This window comes from Cupressus sempervirens, chromosome 1, assembly GCF_028749045.1.
Source record: "Cupressus sempervirens isolate cs-2001-9-10 chromosome 1, ASM2874904v1, whole genome shotgun sequence".
Lineage (NCBI taxonomy): Eukaryota > Viridiplantae > Streptophyta > Pinopsida > Cupressales > Cupressaceae > Cupressus > Cupressus sempervirens.
Genome location: NC_143118.1, coordinates 288580726 through 288606478, shown reverse-complemented (window position 1 = coordinate 288606478; position 25753 = coordinate 288580726). Strand labels below are relative to the sequence as shown.

Here is a 25753-nt window from a genome sequence, read left to right as displayed (position 1 = left end):
TCTCAATTGGAATTTTGGATGAAGATCAATGATGGAAACTTTTATATTAATTTTTGGCTTGGCTCTTGGTGTTTCTGTGACACCAAATAATGATTGGATTAATAATTGTCTTCATATGAGTTTTGGGCTCTTTTGCAATCACAATGTTCTAGACTTGGGATTCACAATGTTAAGAATCATTAGTGTTTATAGATACTCTCTCTAAATGCAATCTTTCTTCTTCTGCATCCTTTTTGTATCAAGAAATGGCTAGAGTTTTTATTTTCTGGTTCTTTTCTGTAGGAGTCATTTTAAAACTAGTTATTATTAATATAAATATAAAGTTTCACCAAAAAAAAACACTCTTCAACAAAAGAAATATAAATCAAATATTTAGAATGAAGGATAATTCTAAATATTATCCTCAAATATAAATTAAATATTATCCTCAAATTTAACAACCGAGAACAAAATGTTAGGCACAATTCCTAAAATAATATCTGTAGGAAAAGAAGAAGAAGTATAAATAATAAATTCACTAAAGAAGAGATAAAAGAATCTCTTTTCCACCTCAACCCAGAGAAATCACCGGACCCTAACAGTTTTCAAGTTGTCATTTTTCAAAAAATGTTAGGATATGCTAGGACACGGTCTAGGAGGCCATCAAAGCAAATAGAAACTATAGATCCTTATTAACTAAAATCAACAATACCTTTTTAGCATTAATCTTGAAGAAAACTAACCATAAGGAGCCATGATATTTTGGGCCTATAGCTTTATGCAACACCATCTATAAAATTCTTTTTAAAGCATTATCTAACAGACTTAATTTTTCTTTACCAAAGCTCGTCTCAGAAGAACATACAAGATTTGTTCCCAATAGATCAATTATTGATGGTATAATCATAATTCAAGAATTAATTCATTATGTACACATTAATAATGAATGTTGTATGTCAATGAAGTTAGACATCCAAAAAGCCAACGACAAACTAGATCAGAGATTTCTTTGTAAAACATTCAAAGCCTTTGGCTTCTTTTATTAATATATAAACTAAATATATAATTGTATATTAACACCTAAAATTTCTCTACTCATAAATGGAGAAGGTATCTTTAGAATAAATTGGATGATAGTATTTTAATATGTAAAATAAATTTTTTGATTAAAAGATAATATTATATTACACCCTTTATAATCATTATAAAATATATCTCTATATTAATAATAAAAAATAATTATCTTCAAATATTAAAAAACTTATTTCTCCACTATAATATTTTTCTTATCTACAAATAATAAATTGCAATAACATATACACAACAATTTTTTTAAACCCACTTACAATACATAGTTTTTTAATTCTAAACATGGACATAGTTCTTTATTTTTCTAAACATGAAAAGAAAAACATAATATTATATTACACCCTTTATAATCATTATAAAATATATCTCTATATTAATAATAAAAAATAATTATCTTCAAATATTAAAAAACTTATTTCTCCACTATAATATTTTTCTTATCTACAAATAATAAATTGCAATAACATATACACAACAATTTTTTTAAACCCACTTACAATACATAGTTTTTTAATTCTAAACATGGACATAGTTCTTTATTTTTCTAAACATGAAAAGAAAAACCTAGTTTTTTAATTCTAAACATGGACATAGTTCTTTATTTTTCTAAACATGAAAAGAAAAACCTTCGATCACTCAACTCTAGTTGAGTTATTTCATTCTACACATGGAAATTCCTCGGGTGAAATATGGATGGAGTGGTGGAAAGGTAAAAGCAACGAACGTGACTTCAATGTAAAAGTAGCGTGCAAAACAATTTTTTAAAACAAGAGAAGATAGAATATCGTCTTGACTCTTTTCTTCACATCCCTCCCATTTGTTTTTGCTATTGTGTGTATATAAGCGCGGAGCAAAACATTAAATGTATATATCATGTGTGTATATCGCCCAACGCTTTTAATCATTTATTATCATCCGTTGCTGTAAGATTTGGTCCGGCCTGGTTAACGCCTAAGCATTTAATTACAAATTCAGACAGACACAAGCTTATTTGCCTAGGCTATCTTATTGCAGCGATCCGAGCTGTATAAAATTTAAGCGGATACAACATATCAAGCATTGTATAGTAATTTGTTTCCCTTGTAAGGAACTTCGCTGGTAAATTAGAAACATCCACCGTGGTTTATTACAGTACAATGTAGAAAGACCGCAGCTGATCAGTTTTATTTGAATTTTGTTCATTAATATTTGAGGCCTGTTTGTGGGGGCTCTTTTTTTTTTTTTGTTTAACATGAGTCCTGCCTTTATTTTTTCGGCGTTTTTTCATTTGCAGGTGAGATTAAATGTAATGATGAAAATGAATTTGTTGTTATTGCAGGGATGGACACGTTGAGAAAGCTTCGGGAACAGGTCGCCAAGCAGCAGCAGGTATGGCCGTGCAAAATTTCAGGGGTTTCTTTAGTTTTATAGTAGTTGGAGCTTTTAGTTCAATTTTTAAAAAAGTTTGGTAATTCTTGGGCGAGTTAATGGGGATCCTTTGTGCCGCGCGCGGTATGCTTGGACCGCAGTCTTTAAGATCTGTAAATGTCTTTCACTCTCTACTTTAACCATTATATTGCATCTAATTCTCATTTTTTAAGATTACTTAATGTATGCCATGCCCAGTTTTTTCCATAATGTCTTTTTCACGGCCTTACCACATGTTTCCTGGAGTTATGCAAGACCTTGCCGGGTGCATAGACATGAGTCCTGGTCACCCTCTTGTTAGGGTTCACCATTACCATTACATCACAACCCCTCAAACACGATTTGTCGAATTTGTAATTGATACGTTCAATATATATATATATATATATATATATATATTTGTTATTATGTTAAATAAAAGATTGATCTAAATGAGATTATGTTTATTTGATATTGGTCTAAATCATGGTCTGATCGAAGTTGCTGTAAGTGTTAGAGTAGGTCTCTCATGACTCTGAATGGTTTAGTTAGCAAAGTTGCATGAGTTAAAAATGATTCAAGTATTCTTTTCTTCCTTCCTTTTTCCAATTTGTGAATCTTCCTTGCACTTTTGGCTCACAGTTTCTCTATTAGAGGTATCATTCGGGGAAAGCTACCCAGAGTTGTACACAGCCTTGTATTGTATGCTACACCCTTTGTTTGGGTGGCTACATCTGCAGTTAAACCACTCTATTTACTCATTTTCAAGACTTAAATTGTATCTTCAGGGCTTTAACTCAGGATCTGCTGTGAAGTTCTGATGATTCGGACTTAAACTCAAGTCTCATCCCTTTCAAATGTGCAATCTCCTGCTTGAACATAAAACATTCTGAATAAAGTGATTTGAAATTCGATCTTTATGCTGATTTGCCCCATCTATTGATTGCTTTATTATGTTAAGAGCCAGTGGGTTGTACTGTATAGTACTTGGTCTCTTGGCTCTACTGCCTATATTTGCAATGTTTATGCATGTATTGAAAAGTTGGCAAGTCTGTAGCACTGTTTGACGTTGACCTTCCTTGGTTACCTCTATACTGAATGTAACCAGAGATTCTTAATCAGAGATACTATTCAATCAATCATTGTGCCTTTATACAAGTTGAGACACAGAAAATATAAGGATCAATAAGAGAATTGTGGGCTTAATGGTTCTCCTTTCTGAAATGGGTGTAGTTGGAGTCTCAGAGATATATAGATACATTGCAATATGCAGAGAAAGAAAGGCACTATTGATGTGCACAAGGATGCCATGAATAGGCACTCTGATTGTCCTTTGGTCTGACTCAGCGAGGGATTGATATAGTCCATAAGCTTTAGATCCTTCTGATCTAAATAATTTCTTGTTGGCATTTTACCATGACATTCCCTCTTAAGAATTATCTATGCCATTTCTGCTAAAAAGGCTAGTACCATTAATTATTATTGTGTTTTTTGGTTGTGGAATGACCATACCAATCCTGGATAGTTGAACAAATATTGTATAATTTCCTAACTATATTGAGGTTGGAGTATTAGTTAAAGTCATAGTTATTGGATTTGTACACCTGTGCTGCCTCCGGGTGCGGATGCTGAGGTGGGATGTGTGTGGATGCTTGCAGGGAGGGCAGAGCATCTGTGCACACAGAAAAGGAAAAACGAGGATAATAATGTGAGAGAGTGAGCACCATTCTGGAGGATCATATTAGTAAAATTGATATTGCTCAACTCAGGGAAAAAATGTTCTGTGGCGCCATTCTCTCTCCAAACTAAATGAATTAAACTAGAGTTTCCTCCTCATATTGTTTTTGAAGATTCGGGTCATATTGTTATCACAATATTAAGTCATTGTGTTATGAAGGAAAACACTCTTAAGGTATTTTATGTGATAATTGATCAGTGTTAGTAATCTTCCAGTAATACGGAAGTGTAATATTTTATAAATACATTATACATATATAATATATTAGAGGATTATAAATAAGTCTAATATTATTTAGACATTTTGGTGTGTGGTTTGGGATGTATAATATATGACTCCAATTTTTCAACATGGTATCACTAACTCATGGATTAAATCTTTATATAATTTGTTTCAAAAATGTCAATTCAATTGGTATTGGTATCACTTATTTGAGTATTTGTGAATTATCAACTGGCATTTAATATTTATCTTTGACATTTGACATTGATCAATGATGACTATCATATTATCAAATGATTTAATTTTGTATATTTCTTGCATTTTTTGTAGATATAGAAATCTGTAATGTATTCTTTGACATTTGGCATTTATCAATGATGAATTATCATATTATTGAATGATTTAATTTTGTATATTTCTTGCATTTTCTGTAGATATAGAAATTTGTAATATAATATTTATATATATTAATATTAAAGTATATATTTATACATGTACCCAAAAACATCCAAAACTCCCAAATATTTTTTCACGTATCCACATACCTGGTTCTTGTACCTGCATCTGCATCCGGATCCGGATTCGAACTGGTAACTCAGGTTAAAATATGTGCTACACGTGAGACTGTTTACATTATTTTCAAAGGCAGCCGGAGCCTCTCTGCAACTGGAAGAAATTCAACATGCAGTAGTTTGTTGAACAAACAATACATGATTCTATGAATATAACATATTTTATATGGAAAAGTATGTGTTTCAGTGCTTAAAATTTAGTAGCTAACATAAATTTTGTTTGACTCTTCAAACATGAGAGCATTTGTGTCAGTCTCTCAATGTAATTGAGGTGCAGTCTCTTCTGGAATGAACTATAGTGCTTCTTGAATATGCTTCATCATTTGTAAACCTTATATGTGACTTCTGAAAAATTGTAGGACAGATTATACTTTTTAGGGTGTGGGCATTATGTTTGTTGAAATTTCATTTTGATACATTTTGAAAGTCAAGGCTTGACTGTTAAGTTCCCCATACTTGGAAAAATTGTGTCTCCCTTGATCAATTGTCGACTGGAACTCAAAGGAAGAAAGAAAAGCGAAATTACTTCTGTTGATTCTCACTGCTTGTTGTATCGAAAGACCCACCCTTCTCTGTATATCCATATTTTGTACTCATTCATAAATCAACACACAAAATCATGTCACAGGTTCTACTTGAAAAATAAATAGAACTACCCCTCATGGTAAGCTTTAAGGAGTTTGCTAAGATTTATAAATACATGGTTGATAAGATGCCGTGTAGACTGAGGGTAAGGAAAAAACTGCCATGGTTGAAGTACATCTGTTTGTTTGAGTAAAGATGCTCTTGAGAAAGATTTTGTTGTGCAAAACCACAATAGTTGGTCTCCCTTTTTTAAAATATTATTTCAATAGTACAAACCATAGTTCTAAATATCATTATCAACAACTTATTGCCGAGGGCAAAAAATATATCAACAAATATCAGAGATATCAGATAAGTCAAGAACTTTGCCAGAAAATATCAGGAACTTAAAAAATTGTTTAAATTTAATTGGAAATGTAGGTTTTTTTTGCAAAATTCAATAAGGAAATGCATCTAACAAGTCACTAAATGAGTAAACAAACCAAACAAGCTGACCTAGGTATATATAAATGCAAATAGGATACAAATTTGCATCCTCATATTGAATGCTAATGGCCCATAGCCACAGTCTGATAGTCTGAACTCTAAAGCAAACTAAAAATAGCAAATTGTCTTTGTAGACTTATAAGCAAATACAATTATCCAATTACAATTTCAAAATAGGCTACATCTTCCTCTTCCCTTCCCTAGCAGCTCTAGTAAAAACTACTGGAGTGGGAGGGAGTCTATTTGTAGAAGTCTGCTGTGGTGGTGACTGGACCTCCATCCTAGATGTACATGGTGTTGACAACGGCAATGCGTACTCATCATCTGTATCCTCTTCATTCTCAGTGCCCTCATCCTCCTCATCAATGTCATCCAATCTTGCTTTGAATCCACCCTCCTCCGTAGCCTACCCCTCCAAATCATAGATGTCATTGTTTGTTAACAATCGAGGCTGCTCTTGTGATGTCCAATTACAGTAGGGATCTGTGTCATCCAAATCAAGTGGACCAAGTGGTGCTGATTTTACCTTTATTATTTGCAACTTAAGGTTTTAATGCACATAGACAAGGTCATTGAGGTGTTTCTGTGCTAACTTGTTCTTCTTCTTCGTGTGAATGCCGTCAAATAAGCTCTAATTAAGCTCACAACTAGATGAGCTACATGGTTGACATAAGATGTGAAAAACAAGTTTTTGCAATATTGGATCACCATAGGATGGAGAGAAGCAAAAACAAGGGTTTAGGAAGTACCCCACTGCGTGAATGGGTTGGTGGGGCTGATTGTTCCACCTCTTATCAATACTTTCCTTTATGAGGTCAGATTTTAGGCTGTCCCCTTGTGATTCTTAACAACATTTTTGGCCCTATACATCACCACATAAAGATACCCCATTAGGGTTTGATCCCCATCTATCAAGTGTAGAACTTTATCCAAGGATTCTCTCACCTACAATTGAAAAGTAGTAAAAGATTATCATTAATCAAAGACTAGAGTGACAAATTACTAATGAAAGACTTAATTATTAAATACAAAAAAATTATATATTCAACTATTGAAGTTTCCAAGTTACCTTCACAACCATGGTTGACTCCCAAACAATTGCTTCATAGAAGTCAAATAACTAATAACGCTTTGCAATGTTAAGAAAATCATTGCAAACCTTGTGACAATAAGTCTAACCAACTTCTTCCCATAGGTGTGTTCTATCATCAAGTGAAGAACCCAAGTGTGATTATGGATATATTTTGTCACCTTTCTTGCATCCTCTACAATTGGTCTCACCCAATTTAATTTTCTTATGTCCTCCAAAAGAAGGTCGAGGACATGCGTTGCATAAGGAGACCAAAAAAATGTGCTATACTTATTTTGGAGTATCCTACCCATTACCACATATGTCTTTGCATTGTCAATATTATTTGCACCACATTAGCAACCCCCACCTTCATCACAACTTGCTTTAACATTAGAGCCAAAGTCACAGTTGTCTTTATCTTATCTGAGGCATTCAAGGATTTCAAAAAGGCCGCTTGATCCTTGCAAGAAACTACAAAATTGATGATGGTACAGTTTTACCATCCACCCATCCATTTGAAAGTATAGTGCAGCTAAATTGTTTCCATTGTAATTTTTGGTCTTCTATTACATTTTGCCCTAGAAACATCTTTGAGCAACCTACAAGCACAAAATAAAATTAACATTAACTACACAATTTTGATTAAAAAAAATTTCATTAAACAAAAATACATAAATTGTAAAACTGTAAAATATTAAAAAATTAAAAAAAGTGAACTAATTTCCTATTCAAGTTTGTAGTAGGTGCCTTGTAGCTCTTTCCCACCACAGTAATTCTTGTCACAAAATTCAGCCAATAGGTACTAGCTGCAACACTAATCAAGATGTTGTTAAAAAACCAAAAATCAACTCATTGAATGGCAACTTGCCTATGTACATTGTTGTTCGACTCAATACCTTCCAGTGATGCCTATGCTCTAGGAGTGTTTTTGTGCACAAAAGAACTATCTATAGAAGATGTGTGTGGTAGTGGTCTACTAAAACCAATGCAAGTGGAAGTCGAGGGTATGGTAGATTTGTGGATCTGTGGGCCATGATGAGAGCCCACTCTGCCCTCAAGTGCTTCTTCTTCTTCATAAATGTTGGCTGGGATACTTAGTCACAACCCACATTATTTCATTATGAAATGATCATTGTTTTAGCAAAATCTGGATTCTAAACTAATGATGGTGATTGTAAAATAGTAAATGATTCTTAAAAAGGAGATCATGTGAGTCTTGAGATACCTTGTGATTTAGAAATGGCTGCCCTCATGGCCGATTTTGTCCTATCCCTTTGCAAGTTTTTCTCTTCTTGGGCAGCGAGCAAGACATTCATCTCTCTTTATTTCAGCATGTTGAATTGACAAACCCTTGTGTCATGCCTTATTATCCCTCTAGGGGGTATTTCAATCGAGATATACCTCCACTAATTACTTTTTCACATTTTATGCATATCATAGTATTATAGTTGGGTCCTTAAAGAGCATATGCCCATGCCTTGTGCCGCGTTCCTACATGTTTTGATGGACATGCACCTATTGGGGCATTGACAAAACTTGCAGCTGACCTAGTTGTAGAGGCATCCCTGTTTGCCATTTTGATGAAGAATCAACCTGCACATGTCACATACAAAATGAGGACACAAATTTAGAAATTTAATAAAGAAATTTGGAAACAAACTAGTTAGTTTAAAACTTTAGGTAAGTTTAAACATAGCTGAAACTTGAAAGAAAAAACAAAATAAGTGTCAGGTTATGAAAGTTTTAAGAAAGATATGAAATTTTTGAGAAAACTACGAAAAATTTGCAAAAATCGCTTAAACAATGGTGTTAGATCTTATCCATTTCCTTCTAAAAGCTTATAAAGAAGTTAGAGCAGATTGAAAATGGTATGATAGAGTTTTTATAAACTTGGATGAATTTAATACTATACAAAATGATGTTAAATGAAAGAGAGGATTTTGAAAACTTGTGCTCCAAATTTGCTTAAAAAATCTCTTCGAATCTGCGCCAAATCCACAACAAATTGATCTAGAAGGCTGCAAATGATGGCTTTTCTCCTCTAAAGTTCTAAAAATTTCTATCCTCTCCAAATTTGCTCTGCCAAAGAAGAAAACAAATGTAGCCTTTTGCTGGGCAGTCTCAGTCTTTTTACTGGTGCGTGTAATAAGTTTGGCGGATTCCATAAAAATAATCAAGTTATCACCGATATGTTTGTCATTTTTTGGCGATATTTTGTCAAGTTTTCTGTGATATAACCCTGGTGATGATATCTTGACACAGATTATCACTGTGCCGAACTTCTTGTGATAAGTAAACTTCTGGCCGATAAGTCGGCGATAATTTAAATCTATGATACAAACTCTCAAAAATAGATAGAAAATTCGGAAAAATATCTGTATGGTAGTGTGATGTTCTTTAATATATTATGTGAAGATAAAATTTGATTATAAAGACACACCCGTGAATACACCCATTACCATTTTAATCTGACAGGTCAAAGTGTAACATAGTTCCTTGCTCACCTAAACCGTACATTTAATACAATATCCAACTTGTAATAAACAAAAAACTGTTTGAATTTTGATTCAAGCATGAATTAGAGAAGGAAATTGCCTCGAGGATGAGTAAAGTATTCTAAGATGCACTTAGTCATCAAAATATTCTTTGTAAGACTTCATTCAAAATGTGAATAGTCTCTGAAAAAGAGTTGTGAGTGGAGGGAAACTGGGTGCTTGAAATTGAAGAAGGCATCCATTAGCATGGGTATTATCTCATCATGAAGTCTTTCTACCTTTATAAATGTTATTTCAGGAAGGGGTCATATTCAGATATTGAGTTTTGCAAGAAAATCCTGGGAAATCAAATGTTTTACTTATATCTTCCAGACTCTTTAGCTTGTTGAAGGTGTTAAGCACCCTATGGCTATTGTTGTCAATTGCACGGATGGTGTTTGGGTTTGTGAGTATCCACTCTAATATCTCAACAATAAAGTATTTAATATAATATTAACGATCACTTAGGCATATTTAGTTTAATAGTTGGTTTTTTTATAATATAGAAACTTTCTTGTTAGCTTTGTAGAAAGTTTCTATTTCATGACTAGTTATTCTCTATATAAGGAGACTACATCTCCATTTGCAATGGCTTGTTTGTGAATAATTAAACATTGTAACATGGTATTAGAGTGAGTTGACGGGCTTCTTTAAAAAAAGCATAAGCCATTTTTGTCCTAGAATTTATTTTAGAATTTGTAAATCATTTTTAACGAATAAATAACTTTGCAAATTCATTGGTGGATTTGAAGATTATTTAATAAAAATTGCGAGCTTGGTCTAGGGTTTTGGTCTCGCGATTTCTTGGTTTGAGCATTGCAAAAATCTACAAATTTTGTGGTTTGTATGTAATTGCATATTCTTGCATTGGCATTTTATGAGTTGCATGCAGCATGTTGCTCGCATGTGCTGTTTTAACATACGAAGTCTGGTGTTTTCATGCGTAAAGGTTTCTATAAGGGGTTTTATAATTTTTTTCCCTTTACATAAACTATTTAACGGGTTTATAATTTTGTCCCATAAAAAATATTGATAAACATTGAATTTACTAAAATTTTGGGTGGGTGTTGTTTTATAATTTTTTCCTCAGGAAATTCCTGGAGGGTTTCATAATTTTTGTGCTTAAAAAAATATTGTGGGTCTTGTGCTTCAAAAATTGCTTTGTATCTGTCTTCTAGATTTTGTCTTGAGTTTTGATTGATTTTGCTACTAAAAATTGCGTTTGGTTTTCTTGATTTTATCCTCAAAAATTGTTCCTGGTTTTCTTTTTTTTTTGAAAAAAATCATTATTGATGTTGCTAGTCTCAGGTTTGCCAATTTTTTTCTAATTTAATTCATTGGAGGGTTTTGATGATTTTGTCCACAAAATAATTGCTTTGGATCGCACCTAGAGTCGTTAGGGCAATAGTCTACACACAAGGGTTTTTCGATTTTTCCACAAAATTGTGGTTTTAGGTTTCAACAGCTAATCTCAAAGGAAAAGCTTTGTTAACCAACACCAGGTTGTTTCTTGGGTGGAGGATTGAAAATTGGTGTTTACCCTTCTTTGTAGCTTTGCTTGATCGGTGCAACTCATGTATTTTGATGTATGAAACCACCAAGGTAGAATGTAATTCTATTTGTCTGAATAAAATTTTTAGGGAGAAAGAAATCAAGTGCATACAGAACAAAATGTCATGGTATAAAAAAAATTCTAAGTTACTGATTTGGTCTCCTGGAAGCTGGAGGCGGATGCGGACGGGTGTTGGATGCGTTTGGAAGCCCTTCTGGACGCATCCGTCCAAACGCATACAGGAGCCTGCGGATGGCTGCCTGGAAGCATCCATAGGGCTTCTGGTTGTCATGAATCATCTACTCAGTTTCAATCAATATTCTTAGCATGTACAGTTTGTTCTATGGAGAATAAGGCCACAAACTCTTCAAACAGTAGATCTACCCCTTGTTGCTCCCCAAATCGGTATTACTCAGCCATGTAAAGTCTAAACAAGTTTAGACAACTTTTTATAAGTCTATGGAAATACAGACCTAGTAACATATAATGCAGCAATGTGTTGCAGCACTTAAAATGCAGACCCTCAACGTCCTCACAATGTACAAGCTGTAAGTATGTACTCAAACCCTTAAATATCCTTCAGTCTGCATGTCTCTGTAGTGAACAGCAGTGTCCGTAGATCATCATCAATTAAGAAATAATATTAAGCTTCAATCTGACATGTCTGGGCTTCCAAAAGCTGGACGTCTGGGAATGACTATGACAGAAACTGTATCTTCAAGCTTCTTAACTACTTCCCAAATTTTGCTATGAAGTTCAAACTATCAAACCAGAAATCTAACACTTTCATGCATGTTGGTTACAATTTAATGATGCATAAAAATTGGTTCTCATGAGAGTTTTCGCCCTCACAAACCCTTGAAGACTACCGCTCCAAACAATTTGCAATTTACCAATTCAATCAAGCCTACCACATGAGCATCACAAATTTTATTTTATAGCATCCTCATGTGGCTCCAGTCTCTCCTGTAGTCATGTGGAATAAACTTTTCTTGCTATTTCTTGCATTTTGATAAAGGGCGGAGTATCATGGTCATACTATCAAATGATTTGTTCTTGTATATTTCTTGCATTTCTTTATATATATATATATATAAATGTTTCCTCCTGCATTGTCATCCAATTTTTTTTTTTTCCCGCATCTCGCATCTACTTCCCATATCCGCTTCGGAATTCACATCCAAATCGTTAACTTAGCAAAAATTATCTAAATTGTTTGGATTTTAGTAAAGTTGAGTGAATAAAATCATCTATATGGCAGGTATTGAATGTATTTTAATTGAATATACAATCTTGCCAATGACTCTACATTAGAGCTCCATCCTAAATGTGTTAAAGAGTGTTATGAAATTAACAAGTGCAGAAAATTATAGAGAAGAGCAAAAATATATAACACAATTTTTTCTTGGAAAAACTTGATAAAATTATACCAGTAAAAAACACAACAAAGAACTTTTCATATTATTTCTCTAGAATTTTCAGAGTCACAACAACGTTGCAAATATATGAACAAACATGACTTCGAGTTTCATAAAACAATTGAGTTGCAAAGTCCTATTTAGAGATCACTTACTAGTTCAGTAAGTATGACTTGATAAGTAGGAGATAATTTCCATAGCAAGTCAAATTGTGATATTGCAAATGCGGTTGCAAGCTTTGGGTTTAATCATGGAGGAAACTCCGTAGTTAAGCACGCTTAGGTTGGAGTAGTACTGGGATGGGTGACCTCCTAGGAAGTCCTGATGCTTCACCCCTGTGAGCATAACCTAGATCTAATGAGTGCTAAGTGTTCCATTAATTCTCATTAGAGATGGATTCATGTTGAATCACTACTCATAAAACATGGGTCAGTGAGTTTGACTCAAAGTCACACCGTTAAATCCTGATAGCAATATCACTTGTATGACTTGCACAACTAATTTGAACCCTAAAATCACAAATTCCATTGAAATAAAAATTGTAAGGTCCTGTAATCATCTAATAAGGGACAAGTACATATATGCATATAAACTAACTATATTGTTAGTGTAATATATTCTGCCTTAAGCTTTTTAAATTTATTTTTATATTCAGAGGAATATACAGTTCTACCTTAGGAGAGAGGACAACAATAATCAATGTATATTTGGATTTTAGGAATAACTTCCATATAGATTATCCCTCACAATATTGCCTTTGTATGATGTAGCCCATGCTCATTCCATAATAAGCCTTACCTACTTCATATGTCTAACTATTACATATTGGTGAATGTCTTACGCCCCTTCCACCTTAGGCCTAATCTTGTGCCTTTGTATGATGTAGCTCGTGCTCATTCCCCACAATAAGCCTTAAGTAGTTCATATGTCTAACTACTACGTATTGGTGGATGTGATGTGTGTGTGTGTGTATGCGAGAGAAGTCTACTTTTGGTGATATTTATTGGCTCCTGTGAAGTCTCTGCAAGTTATATTGCAGAGAAGTTTCAAAATATCATAGAGAACTTGGTAAAATATTGGTGATATTTATTTGTTTTATTGCAAAGTTGGCACAAGATACACAAATTTGTAAGGGTATGCAATTTATGACACTGTAAGTGTATATTGGAGTTCTAAATGTATGTAGTTACACCTTGGGCAAAGAACAATCACATTGAAAATGGTTGTCTTGTTATATATATGTATGCATATGCGATATGTCTACTTTTTGCGATATTTATTGGCTCTTGAGACGTAATGTCAAGTTATGTCATAGAGAAGTTTCAAAATATCATAGAGAACTTGGTAAAATATTGGTGATATTTCTCTGTTTTATCGTGAAGTTAGCACAAAACATACACGAATTTGTTAGGGTATGCAATTTATGGCACTATAGGTGTATGTTGAAATTCTAAATGTATGTAGTTGCTGTTAGAAATATAAGAGGTGTAACTGAAAGGGGCGGGGTGAATCAGTGACCACTAAAACAGTTCCAAATCCCTTGGATGTCAATACAAACTTCCTTGAAACTCATAGCTTGGTTAGAACTAAATATTCACTGTAACTCGGTTAACAAAGCTATTTGATATATTATTGTGCATTAAGATAAAGCAATAAGAAAATATCATGAACACATGAGACACCAAAATTTAACGTGGAAACCCAATTTGGGCAAAGCACCAATGCAACTAGTTGCAACTTTTCACTCTTTTGAAGTGAGCCTTGTTAGGAGCCAACCCTGTTAAAGGTTACAAAACACATTGTTAAGTGTGACCTTGTTAAAAGATTTAAATCACCCTGTTAGGAGTGGCCTTGTTAGAGGTCTTAAGACACTTCAATCTAGAAATGCCTCCTGGTAAGAGGATTTACAAAATGGCTGTTCAGTCAACTTTGTTAAGAGATTTCTTCATTGCTACAATTGTTAGAGAGTAACAATGATTGAACTAATTTATGAAGCAATTGGATTGCAGATTTAGATCATTGTTCTGGCTTATCCTCTGGATCCTCCTTGATCAGAATACTATTTGCAGCTCCTTGGATGCTCTACTCAAAATCAGATATCCTTCTCTATTCGCACCTTATCTTCTTCATTACTTGCACACTATTCAATCCACATCTCGACCTTTCATATATATGAAATCCAGTGTCAAGTCGGCTTCAATACCCTTACAGACAAACAAATAACATTCATTGAGTTGGCTTGCATAAACCAACTAATGAATAAAACTAATCTGTTGAAGGTCGACTTAAAATGAAAAATTGGGTCACTCGGTTACCACCAAGTTCCTTGGTAATTGACCTGACTCGGTTTACATTGAACTCCTTTGGTAACCGACATGACTCAGTTTATGCAGGAATTCTTGAACTTGGCTTCTTTTGAGCTTTTGCTCAGCGAGTACTGGAGTCTTCTAAACTCAGTTCCAACTGGCAATGCACGGTAAGAGTATTACATTTGTGTAATATCAATGACAATATACAATTGAATAATTGTTATCAACAATCTCCCTCTTTGGCATTGATGTCAACACAACATGTCATTATGCAAAGAAAACTTAGAGCAATCAAATGATTTATAAGATTTTATAATATCCTTAGTTTCATTCTGATTCTCTACCCATCCATGAGAACTTCCTTTGCCATCTTATCTTCAGACTCCATTAGATCAAGTTCTCCCTCTTGCAGATTATTGCCTCTGATTCTTCTTTGATTACACCAATCTCTTTCAATGAATATATGACCTCTCCCTCCTTGACATCAAATGACAAAGACTTGACACAGTGCTTTTACAATGTACTTGATGTACTGATTCATATGCAATGAGCTTTGATTTCTTTGCATCAATTTGATAGTTCTTCAATGAAGCTCGGTTGATGCATCAATAATCTGTACTCTAGTAGGCATCAAATAGGGGAATGACCCCTAGCTTTCCTCTTGGATACAAAAATGCATCCTTAGGTAATGGTCTGGTAAATATGTCAGCAACCTGCTCCTTTGTGTTAACATCTTCCAATCTAACTTCTTTATCTTGAACTAATTCTCTTAGAAAATGATACTTGATTGCAATGTGTTTTGTCTTGGTGTGCATCACTGAATTTTTAGATATATTGATTGCACTTGTGTTATCGCAATAGATAACCATTGGATCCTTGATTTCTTCCTTCATTCTTGATAACAGTTGTTTGAACCACATTATGTTGGTGCAATTAACTATTGTAGTAACATATTTTGCCTTTGCTGGAGACTGATAGAAGCAATTCTGCTTCTTACTTGACTAAGATACTAACCTCTTTCCAAGAAAGAATGCTCTTCCACTGGTGCTCTTCCTATTATCAATGCTTCCAGCCCAATCAACATCAGTAAAGGATTTCAACTCGAAAATCCCTCCTTTCTTGTACCATAGACCATAGTCTTGTGTACCTTTTAGATATGTCATAATTCTTTTGATTGCCATCATATGGTTTTCTCTGGGATTTGTAGAGAACCTTGCAACTATACGAAATACTAATGCAATATCAAGTCTTGTGTGAACAACATACTAAAGTTTTCCAATCATAGATCTATAGGTAGTCTGATTTACCTCTTTTGAATTATCATCCTAAAATAAACTGTGTCCAACAAACATAAGTGTTCCAACTAGTTTGGAATCTTCCATTCCAAAGGTCTTCAATAGCTCTTTGATATATTTTGACTGAGTAATGTAAATGCCATCCTTCATTTGATGAACTTGTAAACCAACAAAGAATTTTATTTCTCCAAACATTGACACTCTTTTCTTGTTTCTTTAGATAATGACTTGCATAAATCATCATGACCTTATTCCTTGATACTTCGCCATTTTCATTCAATTTATTTCTAAATACCCACTTTGTACCAATTACATTTTTATCCTTGGGTCTTGGAACAAGAGTCCAAGTATTGTTTCTTTCAATTTGCTTAATCTTTTCATTCATTGCCTCTATCCAACTTTCATTTTTCAATGCATCATTAACAGTTCTAGGTTCAAATTTAGTTAGTAGGCATGTACCTTTTAGTTTGTTCCTTGTCATTGTGCCTTTTGTCTGATCTCCAATTATTTGCTCAGGTGCATGATGCCTTTTGACATATTTGGCAAGTATAGGTTATCTTACTTCTAGATTCTGGACTAGATTCACTTGGTTCACCATGCTCAAAGGTTCTATGAAGTTCCAAATTTTGCTCTGTTTCTGCTATCTGACACTCGGTTCCCACAGTCTGTGCCTCGGGTTCCTTTGTTTGAGACTCGATTCGAACTGTTTCCAAGTTGGGTTGCACTGGCTACAACCTGGTTGGCATTCTAGTCTTGGGTGATTTGGGTGGGGTAATTTGCTGAATGTTGGGTAATGTATCAAGTTCAAAGTAGACAAAATTTCTATAATCTTCAGGTTCTTTGCTGCTTTGTTCTTCATTCTTTTTTGCAAACTCATCAATTTTTACATGTGCACTTTCTATAACCTTCTGAGTAGCAAGATTTAAACATTTGTACGCTTTTCTCTTGTTGGATTATCTTAGGAAAATGCCTTCATCACTTTTCACATCAAACTTTCCTTTCCTTGACTCTTTCAAGATATAACATTTGCTTCCAAATACTTTGAAATAACAGACATTAGGTTTATAGCCATACCATAATTCATAAGGTGTTTGATCTGTACCTTTCTTTAGTTGAATTCGGTTCAAGGTATGAATTGCTATGCTGATTGCTTCCTTCTAGTATTTGGCTGCAACATTTTTCTCTATCATCAATGTTCTTGCACAATCCATGATGGATCTATTTCTTCTTTCTCCTATGCCATTTTGCTGAGGTGTACCAGGTGCAGATACCTGTTTTTTGATTCCTCTCTCATTGCAGAATTCATTGAATTCATTAGAGATGAATTCTCCTCTTCTGTCTGATCTTAAGCATTTTAACTTCTTACTTGTTTCTTTCTCAACTCTAGCTAGATACCACATAAATTTTTGAAAAGCTTCAGATTTATCCCTAGAGTACATTATTGTCATCATCCTAGAATAATCATCAGCAAATAAAATGAAGAATTTGTCTCCAGAGTAGCACTCTGTACTTATTGGTCTACAAAGATCTGTATGAACTAGTTCCAAGACTTCTTCAATATTGTAATTCTTACTTTTGAAGCTAGTTTTACTCATCTGTCCAACCTGACATTGTTTGCATATGGCCATTTCAAGTTTCTTCAGATTTGGAATACCTCTTACTCTTATTTTTTTGCTTATAGTAATGAGATTATCAAAGTATACATAACATGTCCTTTTATGCCATAACCAACTTTCCTGTACATGTGCCAAGAAGTGTGAACTATCAGAGAGATAAAGATAGAATAAATTACCTTTTGTTTGATTGCCAATTCCAACTAGGTTTTCTTTACCATCCAGAAGCTTGGCCTTCCCATTCATGAACTCTACTTTGAATCCAATGTGTTTTGCTGTGCCACACTTAGAAGATTGATTCTTAGTCCTTCAACCCAGAAGGCATTATCACATCTGATTCCATTAGTCAATGCAATGCAGCCTTTTCCCTTTACATAACATAGTTCATTGTGTCCAAATTTAACACTTCCACCATCATAGTGCTCCAAGTGTTTAAACTTTGTTTTATCACCAGTCATGTGATGTGAACAACTACTCTCTATTATCCATGTGTCATTCTTGCTTATATGAGAAATAAGTGCCATCTTTTCATTATCCACATCATCTAAATCATCTTTAATAGCACTATAGACCATTTCATCTTCATTATCGCTGTTAGAATCTTTAGCAAAATAACAAGATTTCTTACCTTTGACTTTGTAGTCTCTGTAGCTTTTGAAATCTTTCTTACCTTTGAACTTGCTGAATTTTCTGTCATCTTTACTTTCCTTGTTTGCACACCTTGCAGCAATGGTGACCAACTTCTTCACAAGAAAATCAAATCAATGGAATATTGCCTTTATATTTACCTTTGCCTTTTGGTAACCTCCTTGCAAGTAGGGCTTCAATGGTTTCAAGATCATGATCAAATTCTTCATCTTCTTCACTGTTAGACTATTTGCCTTTTGAGTTTCCTCCCCTTCTACCAAGGGTTAGTTTTGATGGAATGCTGATTCTATGTTGCGAGATCCAGGAAGATAGTTATCAAAGTTATCCAACTCAAACGCTGTTAACCTTCCCGTTAGTACATCCAAAGTTATATCATTTTTGGGATCACATCTCATCTCTTGAATAGCTGAAACTCTAATTGCATAAATAGGAAGAAGAGTTCTTTATAACTTGCTGACTACTGTTGTATCTTCAATTATTCCTCCGGAGGCTCTGATTGCACACACACTTGCTTTGATTCTTTCATTGTATTTTGCAATGTTTTCATCTTCTCTCATCTTCATCTGATCAAATTAACCTCTTAAAATTTCTGCTTTGGCTCTCCTGACATTGCCATCTCCTTCATAGATCTTTTGCAGTTTGTTCCACATTTCATGAGCAGTAGGACAATCTTTGACTTCATCAAATTCAGCTTAATTGGGAGCAAAAGCAATGTCAATCATCATTGTGTTGTGATTCTTCTTTTCTACCATTTGCTCCACAGTCAAAGGATCAGAAGGTGATACATACTTTTTGTCTAGGAATTTTAGGCATGTATCTCCAATAGTTGCCAAATGCAGCTTCATGAGATCTTGCCATGTTTTGAAGTTATCTTTGTTCAACTTAGGAATCTCTCTTCTCTAAGACATCTTGATCTTTAGCTTAGGTCCTTGAAACTTTTTTTGCAAGCACCAACAACTCTGATACCAATTGTTGGAAATATAAGAGTAACTGAGAGGGGAGGGGTGAATTAGTTACCACAAACAGTTCCAAATCCCGTTTATGTCAATACAAACGCCGTTGAAACTCACAACTCGATTAGAACTAGATATTCACTGTAACTCGGTTAACAAAGCAATTTGATATATTAATGTGCATTAACCTTTAGTGACTTAGTTGTAGAAAGATAAAGCAATAAGCAAATAACATGAACACATGAGACACCAAGATTTAACGTGGAAACCCAATTTGGGAAAACCACCAATGCAACTAGTTACAATTTTTCATTCTTGTGAAGTGAGCCCTGTTAGGAGGCAACCTTGTTAACGAAGTTGCTGGTTCGGATTCCGGTACGGATGTGGGTTCAAGATTTGTCTAAATTTTTTTGGGCTTGGGTTAGGATTCATTTTGGGTTCATTCTTACAAAAATATATGTTTTTTAAAAATATGTATGTGTATATATATTGAACAAAAAATAAATCCATACTTGATTCTGCTAATAGTAAAGGAACATAGCAAAATACACCACCAAATCTATTTTTCAGTCCAATAGGACATTAACAACATCATTTAGCACTATATACTACTTGATGCACGTGCTAGGTCACATGCATGGAGCATATTTTCATATCATGGGAACTATTTGAGAATGAAAAGAATTGTCAAAAGATAAGTGTAGTTATCTGAATTTTTATTTTTTATTGGTTAGAGCATTTCTAACCAGGCTATATCAAAAGGTGAGCTACAAATCTGAAGTCTTGGGTTCAAACCTATCATACTTTTTTAAAGACATTCCTCTATAATCATCAATTTAGATGAAACCTATTGTCAATTTGGATTTACTTTATAAGCAAGCTTTCATTTTCATACACAAATGCATAAATGACATATAAACATATGTTTTGGTCTTTGTAGTGGTCATAATAGGGTTGAGAAAAATGTTTCGAGACCAAATTCAGCCTAGGTGTAGACAACAAATTCTTCAAAATTCGCTGCAAATTTTGCGTGGGTTCTTCTGACAAAATTTGTAGCAAATTCGTAGCTTTGCAAGAGAATTTGGAGAGAATTTGACAAGGACCAGACTTTCTATATAATTGAACTAGACTTTGAGGGTTATTGGAGAGAATCGGGTAACTTAGTGTGTTAAAGGTTACAAAACACACTGTTAGGTGTGACCATGTTAAAGGATTTCAATCACCCCCTTAGGAGTGGCCTTGTTAGAGGTCTTAAGACACTTCAATCTAGAAATGCCACCTGGTTACAGGATTTACGAAATGACTGTTAAGTCAACTCTGTTAAGAGATTTCTTCATTGCTACAATTGTTAGAAAGTAACAATGATTGACCTGATTTATGAAGCAACTGGATTGCAAATTCAGATCACTATTCTGGCTTATCCTCTGGATCCTCCTTGATCATAATATTATTTGCAGCTCCTTGGATAGTTTGCTCTTAATCAAACATCCTTCTCTATTCGCATCTTATCTTCTTCAACACTCACACACTATTCTATCCACATCTTGACCTTTTATATATATGAAATCCAATGTCAAGTCGGCTTGAATGCCCCTACAAACAAACAAATAACATTCACTGAGTCGGCTTGCATAAAACCAACTAATGAATAAAACTAATCTGCTGAAAGTCAGCTTAAACTAAAAAAATGGGTCATTCGGTTACCATTGAGTTCCTTGGTAACTGACTTGACTCCGTTTACACTGAACTCCTTTGGTAACTGACATGACTCGGTTTACACAAGAATTCTTGACTTGGCTTCTTTTGAACTTTTGCTCGGCGAATACTGGAGTCTTCTGAACTCGGTTCCATTGACAGTGTTCGGTAAGAGTATAACATTTGTGTAACATCAATGACTATATACAATTGAATAATTGTTATCAGCAGTTGCACCATGGGCAAAGAACATTCACATTGAGAATGGTTGTCTTGTGATGCATGAAGTGATATTATTCCGTTAGGTTATTTTTTAGGGGATGCAAAGATGATTGATTAGATTCTCTTGATTGTATTTTGGATGGAGTTTTTTCCCGGAGTAGGGGCGAGGCCAACTTTATAAAAAATAAGGAAAATTATAACAATATAAGATAAGATTTAATGTGCAACAAAAAAACCACAACGGGTCTATGGGACTGAGCATAGAAACAACAGAACCGAAAAGAGCAGCAGCACCAAACGGTGTCCGAGAAGAAACAATAAAATAAGCAAGAGCAGGAAAGCCAAGGCAAGAATTAGGGGTCCTTCCTTGGCAAAATTAAATAGGTCACAGAAGGGTATAACTGCGGACGATCAATAGTCCTAGATCGTTGCTAAGAACTGATGGAAGAGTGTTGCTGCTTGGAAAGACTGGTGCAATGTGTCACCGATATAGGGAAATTTTAAATATTCACATGAAAACATGGATAAAACATGCTTATATACCTTATAGAAACTTAACATATATTGTTTGTGTTAAATAATTTAAATCGAGAGTTCACATAAGAGTTGAACATGTTTTTAATAACATTCATTTTATGATCAGCCAGGAGACAGGTTTCTGAAAGTTTCTAAGTTTCCAAGATGGACCTGTTTCTGGGACGGTTCAAATTATGCTGGACATGCGTGCCTGGGTAACATTGGTTGCAGCTTTGAAATCATATATGAACAATATCTATTTCTGTCAAAACTTCATTTGGGACTTCTGCCTTGTTGGCTGGGATCCACTAAGATAATTTTTATTTTTGAATTATATGCAGCACACGTATTTTGATTAAAAGTATCTATATGTTGCCTTTCCACTTTCTCAAGTAATATCAAGCCTTTTCACCATCTCTTTATAGCATGTGGGTGTTCTGTGGTCAATCATAAAAACCAGAACACAGTACTTATTCTTGATACACAATAGTACAGGGTGATGCAGTTATGTTTGACAAGAATACCTTGATACAGCTGTCCTATTTACTAGTATTTCTCTGTATTTTGTAGAATGACTTTATATTTACAATGAATTTTTGGGTTATTTACGAGTACACAGTTCATGAAATCCTAGAATGGATATGTGGTGCATGGAATAATCCTGGAAGCATTGATGATGCATATAACAACAAACAATACCAAAAACAGGTATGTTATCATTTCTTTGATAAGGGTTCTTGAAGGAAATCCAAAATGTTAAAAAATCTACCCAGGGGCTACCAGATTCTTGTTCTTATGTCTAACAGACTAACTGTGAAAATATATAGTATATTATATAATAATATTTTTTATAAATTATAATTCACTAGCTGTAGCCAAGATATCCCATTGTAAAGTAAAATAAAGAGCAGGCTCTGAAACAGAAAATACGATAAGCTAAGAGAGACTAAAAAGAAGAACCTTCATTCCACACAGCCCCATATTTGCCTTTAATATGTTCCTTCCTTTGCCGATGTTCATTTCTTCTCCTTTGACACATTCTACTGTGCATGTACTTGTAGCCTTTCAAACGTCCCATTAAAACGCATTGCTCAAATACGATACTATTTTTCTGATGTAATTTCAAACTTAATTTATTTGGTTTTCTGCCATCAATTTATCGCAGGCTGTTTTTAAACAATTTGGTGGTAGTGGATATGGAGGTTCTGATATGATAATTACAGATGAGGCAGAGCTTGTGCAACATCAAAAGCTAGAAAGACTCTACATTTCTACAAGGGCAGGCAAGGTTTGTGTATAATTTTGTGGCAGACTCCACAGTTCAGGGATTAGTCATTCATTCCTTTGTAGTATTTTGACTTCTTTAACTTGGATTATAACTGCAGCATTTTCAGCGAGACATTGTTCGAGCTGTAGAAGGACTCATAGTAGTTGGTTCCAAGCAGCTTGAAATAGGTAACCATCTCTGCAAAATATTGTATTTTTCTTTTTGAAATTTTAACTGGCTGGAAGTATAGGCTCTGGAAGGGCTTTGATGGTCTTCTTTCACAGGAACTAAACTGTCTGAAGATTGTCGAAAGTATGGAGTTGAAAACCCTTGTACTAGTGGTGACACTCTAGCAAAAGCTGCATTGAACTATGGGGCAGCCCGTGCTCGTGTGGAAAAAGAACGGGATAATTTACACAGGGCACTTGGTACCCAGGTTTCCCGATATTCTCATACCTTTCCAATTTCAGTTTCTTGAATTTTTGTTGCTTTGTATCAAATGAAGAAATTTGTTTAATGAAGGTGCTTCTTTGCTATGTCGCTCCTCTTGCGTAGTCATTATTTCCAACATAAATGAGGTAAAATATCATTAGGTTTATTTTCACTCATTAAGTCACTCTGGGATGACTAAACACCACACAGGTCAAAATCCCACAAAAATTAAAAATCAGGGATATTTGATGCCAATTGTACTTGTAAACATTTCTCATGGGCTTGGCTGTAATCAGTGTACCACTTTATACCTTTGATTTGAGATGCTTAAAATTGATAGACCTTAGGGCTTAGAGTTGTGTTCTTGACAATGATTTGTTGTAACCAAAGGAAACTCTTTGCATTAAGTCATTTGTTTTATTGATTTTCCTTTTATTTTGAGTCATCAAATACTTGGCGCCTTGGGCAAGAAGGTGGTTTTTGTTTTGTAGTTTAGTTTTCTTGTAGGAGTCTATGTTGGAACCTGTTCAATGCATCGAGCAATGTGAGTCTTCGGATTCAAATGAGGAAGAGAAGGCAACATACTCTATAAGAAAAGGAAAGGGTACATTTTGAGAGTGAAAGGGCAAGTTTTTGATAGTTTCAAGTTACAAAAGGCTAATAAGTGACGGGGAGTGTGCCTAAAAGATATTGTCAAGTCTGAAAGTTAGAATGCACAAAAAAGGTGTATAAGTGTACATTTTTTCACAAAGTGACCATGTCAATTTGAAAACACAAGAAAAAGTGTAAAGTAGAAAAATGGAGTTTTAAGTCACAAAGTGAATCAGACAATAGACAAGAAAGATTGTAAATGGGAAAGAGACTGCTTTAAAATGACAGTGAACTTCAAATTTGAACAAACAAGCTATTGTCAGTTTTGGTACTAAATGTTGTGTAGGGTTTTGGTATGCCAAAACGTTTTTTTTTCTTGTACATAGTTGTATATATATGCAATTTTTTTTTATAGAATTGTAAATACATTTGATAGTATGATACTTCATCATTGATCATTGTTAGTGATAAAGATAAACCAACTGCGTACTAAAAATTTAAAGATAATGGCATATATCATGCATTTCTAGGAAATTTCAAATGAAAATCATTACAATTACAAAATCTGAAATAAATGCAATAAAAAAATTGTATAATTGTCTTTCATCTTCATTGAAAGGATCTAGATCAATCTATTCATTTGGCTTAACATAATTTTAACCACAAATAGATGGAGTGCCACTCCCACTAGGTGCATCATGTTTAAGATTCTTATCATCATCTATGTTGACTTAAGAAACCTTTGCAATCAAAGTATCCAAGTTAATATTGTTAGAAGTAGCAGCACCACACAGCTGAAAAGGGGGTGGGAGGTGAACCAATTGTGACCTAACCTCCTCAGTAGCATTAACTAACTTGCAGAATTAAACCATTAAATAGTTTATCATAATGTTAAGCATGTAAACACAAATCCACAATTAACTTATCAACACATAATACCGGTATTTTTGCATTCAGGCACATCGTCTATAACTCACTGCTCAAAGGAAGTCTTACTTCCCTACACTTACAACTGGACAGCAATCCTCAACTTTATGGACTAGCTAGTAGTATCTACAACATGCCTGATCAGTTCCAATGAAGTACATTAGATTCCTCTCATACTTCTTCACATGATCACCAATACATGGCTCACATCTTTCCACACACCACACACACTTCACAACTACAATTGATGTCTTTTCATTAACTATTCATCCACATGCATTAACTTATAACTTGTGAAGAAGTGAAACCTAGAGACTTGCACCCTCCCCCCCTCCAAAACCTTGAAGTGCCTATCCTCGAGACTACCCTGTACTAGGTACTTGGCCTACACAAGTATCCCCACCTTTGTCATTTTACAATCATGCTGTCGTTGGGAAGGGTAGTTGAATTTATATTTGAGTTTTGATTTTTGAATGTTATTATTGGATATGTACTATACTACTATGTTTAATGTTCAACGGTTTTGGTTCGTGATGTAGTTTTGCTATGTTCAAGTATTTTAATTCGGTATGTTATACTGAAACATCATTTCATAACTAGTATTTCAAGTTCCATATGTATAGTATACAACACCCCCCACCCCCTTGTTGCC

General features: G+C 34.3%; 1 protein-coding gene across 4 annotated transcripts in view; it reads left to right on the top strand.

Moving 5' to 3' along the window:
• Positions 1–1934: 1934 nt before the first annotated feature.
• The window catches only part of LOC149577229 (SH3 domain-containing protein 2-like), a 64490-nt gene continuing 40671 nt past the window's right edge, over positions 1935–25753 (top strand). The window contains exons 1-6 of one of the 4 annotated variants that reach the window (XM_089822794.1): positions 1935–2150; positions 2387–2436; positions 22504–22592; positions 23050–23172; positions 23270–23339; positions 23436–23587. In XM_089822794.1, coding sequence (XP_089678920.1) covers positions 23095–23172; positions 23270–23339; positions 23436–23587 — 300 coding nt within the window. In that variant the 5' untranslated portion in view covers positions 1935–2150; positions 2387–2436; positions 22504–22592; positions 23050–23094. Of the gene's footprint in view, positions 2167–2386; positions 2437–22503; positions 22593–23049; positions 23173–23269; positions 23340–23435; positions 23588–25753 lie in introns of all 4 variants that reach the window. The other 3 variants (XM_089822786.1, XM_089822767.1, XM_089822776.1) reach the window with 3 other exon arrangements.